Consider the following 5,427-nt stretch of genomic DNA (forward strand, 5'->3'; position numbering starts at 1 on the left):
TATGTTTAAACACTTTTTTTTATCATAATAAACATTATTTGTGCAACAAATTATACTATAAAAATGATATAACAGTTCTGCACAAAATCGACGGCCATATTGGATTTGGAAGAAGTATGAAAGAGAAATTTTGTGAGATTTAAATTTTTGAAAAGGAGAAATTATATGCATGCTTTTGGTGTGAGTTAAAGGTCTGTACAAAAAATTGGAATGAATGAGCTAGAATGTACTCAAATTTATATGGCGGCCATTTTGAAAATGGCGGCCATCTTGAATGAGCAGAGATATTTTTGGGCCCACTTCACTTTTGAAATCTACATGGTCTAAAGATGATTTCCTGAAAGTTTCATGCTTGTATCACAATTTGCACTATTTTCTCAATTTCCCGCCCCACTACTGAAGATTATGTTTCATTTAACAGGCCAAATAACAACTTTGCGCCCTACTCTGCCATATATTAACCTTTATATAGTAACTCAAAAGTATTAAACAGACTATTTTGACTGGATAGATTGCCTACAGGTAATTTAACTTTCTTTGGGGGCTAAAAAGAATAGATTCCTCTAACCTTAATGAAGTAAGAATTTATCGTTTACAACCCATTTGCTGACTATAAAGAGATCCAAAGTTAATATCTCTCTTATATTTTTCATTTTTACCTGATACCAGGTCAGCAGAATCATCAGTATAAACACAGGTGTTTGACACATTTGTCTTCAAGAACAAAATTACTATCAAGTATATATAAAGTAATTTTGTTCTTGATGATCAATGGGAGATTATTTTATGATAATTTGACTATTATTGGCAAAACAAATGTGTCAACGTCTGTGAGCTTAAGGAGCAACTTGTTTTTGACAATAAGACTTATAATTAACATATATAAGGAAAAGAGGGGGACCTAACATTGAACCTCAGCAAACACCACAGGTTATAGGAAAAGGGCTATAATTAGTCAAAATCAATGCTAGAATTATAAGTCTTGGATAGTGATCTCAAATTATGATTCTGAAGTGATGTTATAGTTTCATGTAAAAACCTTGATTGATGTTGCATGCAAATCTTTAAAAAACAACTGAAAATGGAGACAAATTGACTGACCTTGACTCATATCATCACTATCATTTGAAATTTCCCAAGAGACATTCCAGCTTAAAACTAGCATTTTGAAATTTGTCTTCTAAAGCTTACCATATAGGGTGAAGCTGATGCGAGACAGTCAGACGCATCAGCAACATCATATAGCCCACAACTTTGAAAAGAACATCCTATCATTAAACTCTGTAATGTGAAAAATAAACCATCTTGATTATTAGAATTTGCATTATGAAAATTAACATGACAAAAAATGCTGCTTTTGTATAAATAGTTATCACTTTGTTGAGAAAAACATAAGTTATGAACAAACAGAAAATCAATAAAAATAGGAATTATCAATATACTTGTGCAAAAGGTTTCTAGCAACAAACCCATGAACATTTGTAGCTCAACCAACTATAAAAATAGTTCAGTAATCCTTTCTTAACAGTAAGTTTGGCAATTTGGTAATTCTATTTTAAGGAAACTAAGCTTCATAATTTGCATTTCAATATACCTCTTGGATCCCTCTGAGAAATTCACTTGATAACGAAGGTACTGGGCAAGATTTTTTTACTGCGGTACCTTCAACTTTCTTACCCTCCGTATCAATGGCAACAAATGATGTATATTTGGATATAATGTTACCCTGGCAACTCAAACTAATTATCTTTTTCCTGTATTCTTCTAGAGACTTGCATTCCTTATCGTGATAATCATCTGTGAGAAGAAAGAAAAAGAACATTTGAGCCGCGTCATGACAAAACCAACATAGTGTGTTTGCGTCAAGCATCGATCCACACCAGCCTGCGCATCCACGCAGTCTGATCAGGATGCTGTTTGCTTACAAACCCTATAACAAGTAGAAAAACTGATAGCGAACAGCATGGATCTTGATCAGACTGTGCGGATGCGCAGGCTGGTCTGGATCCATGCTGGTCGCAAACCCATTATGTTGATTTTGTCGTGACGCAGCTCATTTTGTCATACTAATAATTTGTCTCAGACAGTATGTCACCATTAGATATGGGTAATACATAATGTCACACTGACACAAAAATCTTAAAGATTTAAGTAATTGCAAAACTATGGTTTATGGTACAGTTGATACCGAATAATGAGAAAACAAGAGCTGTAATACAAAGTACTCATTTGTCAAAGTCATACCCATTTTCCTTGGCAATCATCTAGGCAGCATTTCTGAGCAACAATCGTTGAGGACTTAACCAAAAATATTGTCTCTCAAGTATTTTCAATGTCTTTGTTTGATTTCCCTCATGACCTCGTTTTTGACATGATAGTGATGACCCTTTATCTCTTTATTTGTTGACATTATGAAATCTTTTACAGATAAAAAATGCTCATGCAACTACCCCCTTTACAGAACCTATCATATTTGTTTTGGCAATCTGTATAGCAGACGTTCTAATTAATCATACTTAAGTTTGGTGATGATCTATTGATTGTTTCAAGAAAGGAGAATTCAATTAAAGATGTAAAAATGTACATGTATCTAGTTTTAATCAATTTGTATCAAATATTGTTTTAAAGAAGAAATGAATAGTTATAAACCTTGAGCAGCAGACACAACTTCCTGGTCTTGTATAAGCTTGATTTGTACCTTGGTTGCTAGGCGATGAACTGGGGCTGATGCATTTATGCCGTCTGCTTCACACAAGGTGAAGGTCAAAGTATAAGAAACAGCATTTCCATCTTGTACACCTTTCAAGGTCATTGTACTGGCTGCATAAATTGCCTTTAATGAAAAAAGTTTTAATAATGTAATAACTGTGCACAAAAAAAATCAAATATAAATTTTATTCATAAACATAGGCTCATCCTTTACTAAGCTGTTTTTTGTTTTTTTTGTTTTGGGTTTTACGTCACATCGACACAGTATAGGTCATATCACGACGTTCCAGCTTTACTGGTGGAGGAAGACCTCATGTGCCCTTCTGTGCATTATTTCAGGCACGAACCGGTACCTGAGTAGAACCACCGACGTTCCGTAAGCTAGCTGGATAGCTTCCTCACATGAAAGAATCCAAAGTCCCTGTCCGCATTCGAACCCACAGAGGTGAGGGGCAAGTGGTTTGAAGTCAACGACCTTAACCACTCGGCCACGGACGCCCCTACTAAGCTGTAACAAGAGGGCCATGATGGCCCTAGATCGCTCACCTGAATTATCAAACTCATCCAAACAATTACCTAGACAAGCATTCTGACCAAGTCTCATGACAGGTGAGTCAAAAATGTGACCACTACAGTGTTAACAAGGATTATCCATATTTGAGCAGTGCGACCTAGTTTTTTACCCAGGTGACACATATTCAAACTTGACCTAGAAATCATCAAAACAAACTTTCAGACCAATTTCCAGGATACTTGGATCAAAACAGTAGCAACTAGAGTGTTAACAAGATTTTTCTATTTTTTAGCTCCGGTGACCTAGTTTCACATGCGATTTCGAACTCATCCAAGCAATTACCTAGACAAGCATTCTGACCAAGTTTGATGATAATGGAGTCGAAAATGTGACCACTAGAATGTTAACAAGGTTTTTCCATATTTGGGCGGTGTGTCCTAGTTTTTCATCCAAGATGACCCATGTTCGATCTTGACTTAGAAATCATCAAAACAAACTTTCAGACCAATTAACAGAATATTTGGATCACAACAGTAGCCACTAGAGTGTTAACAAGATTTTTCTATTTTTAGCTCCTGTGACCTAGTTTTTCATCCGAGATGTCCCATGTTCGATTTATTCCCAGCAATGACCTAGACAAGTTTCCTGACCAAGTTTGATGACAATTGAGTCAAAATTGTGACCACTAGAGTGTTAACAAGGTTTTTCTATTTTTAGCTCCTGTGACCTAGTTTTTCCTCCGAGATGACCCATGTTCGAACTCATCCGAGTTATTACCTAGACAAGCATCTTGATCAAGTTTGATGATGATTGATGCAAAAATGTGACCGCTAAAGTGTTAACAAGGTTTTTCTATTTTTAGCTCCGTTGACCTACTTTTTCATCCGAGATGACCCATGTTCGAACTCATCCAAGCTATCAACTAGATAAGCATCCTGACCAAGTTTGATGATGATTGATGCAAAAATGTGACCGCTAGAGTGTTAACAAGGTTTTTCTATTTATAGCTCCGGTGACCTAGTTTTTCATCCGAGATGACCCATATTCGAACTCATCCAAGCTATTATCTAAACAAGCATCCTGACAAAGTTTGATGATGATTGGGTCAAAAATGTGACCACTAGAGTGGTCACAAGGTTTTTCTATTTTTAGCTCCTGTGACCTAGTTTTTCATCAGAGATGACCCATGTTCGAACTCATCCAAGCAATTGACTAGACAAGCATTCTGACCAAGTTTGATGATGATTGGTTCAAAAATGTGACCACTAGAGTGTTCACAAGGTTTTTCTATTTATAGCTCCTGTGACCTACTTTTTCATCCGAGATGACCCATGTTCGAACTCATCCGAGCTATCACCTAGACAAACATCCTGACCAAGTTTGATGAAGATTGGGTCAAAAATGTGACCTCTAGAGTGTTCACAAGGTTTTTCTATTTTTAGCTCTTGTGACCTAGTTTTTCATCTGAGATGATGACCATGTTCGAACTCATCCGAGCTTTCAACTAGATAAGCATCCTGACCAAGTTTGATGATGATTGAGGCAAAAATGCGACCGCTAGAGTGTTCACAAGCAATTGTGGACGGACGGACGACGGACATTCATCGATCCTAAAAGCTCACCCTGAGCAAGCTCAGGTGAGCTAACAAAAAAGTTAAATGATATATTAAACAAGAGGGCCATGATGGCCCTGAAGTCGCTCACCTGTATATAGCCCCCCCACCCCCACCCCACCCCCCCCCCCCCCCCGGGCCAATTTTTACCCAAGGGCTTTTATTTGAACAGACTTGGTAGAACACCCATAAGAAGATGTTTCATGCTAAACATCTAAGTTCTAGCTCATTGGGTTTTTTAAAAGAAGATTTTTAAAGTTTTTACTATACACATATAGTTAAAAACAATGACACCCCTGGGGCAGGGCCAGTTTTGACCCCCGGGCTTTTATTTGAACAAACTTTGTAGATATTGACTTAAAAAATGTTTCATGTATAATATCTAAACTCAAGCTAGTTTTGGGCTTTTTTTCAAAGAAGATTTTTAAGTTTTTGCTACACATATAAGGAAAATCAATGACCCCTGGGGCGGGCTTTTATTTTTGAACAATACTTGGTGGAACACCAGTTTGACCCCAGGGCTTTTAGGGCTTTTATTTGAACATACTTGGATGTTTCATGTCAAATATCAAGCTCTAGCTCTATATGGTT

At 36.7% G+C, this 5,427-nt stretch overlaps 1 protein-coding gene across 1 annotated transcript; it reads right to left on the bottom strand.

The window, feature by feature from the left end:
• Positions 1-734: 734 nt before the first annotated feature.
• On the bottom strand, positions 735-2,830 carry LOC132713443 (uncharacterized). The gene is made up of 3 exons (XM_060696047.1): positions 2,650-2,830; positions 1,595-1,797; positions 735-1,281 (listed from the first exon to the last, which is right to left on the bottom strand). The coding sequence occupies exons 1-3, from the start codon at positions 2,810-2,812 to the stop codon at positions 1,159-1,161; spliced, it is 489 nt and encodes a 162-aa protein (XP_060552030.1). The 5' UTR covers positions 2,813-2,830; the 3' UTR covers positions 735-1,158.
• Between the last annotated feature and the right edge of the window lie 2,597 nt (positions 2,831-5,427).

Source organism: Ruditapes philippinarum, unplaced genomic scaffold, assembly GCF_026571515.1.
Source record: "Ruditapes philippinarum isolate M1 unplaced genomic scaffold, ASM2657151v2 ctg5281_1_1_1_1, whole genome shotgun sequence".
NCBI lineage: Eukaryota > Metazoa > Mollusca > Bivalvia > Venerida > Veneridae > Ruditapes > Ruditapes philippinarum.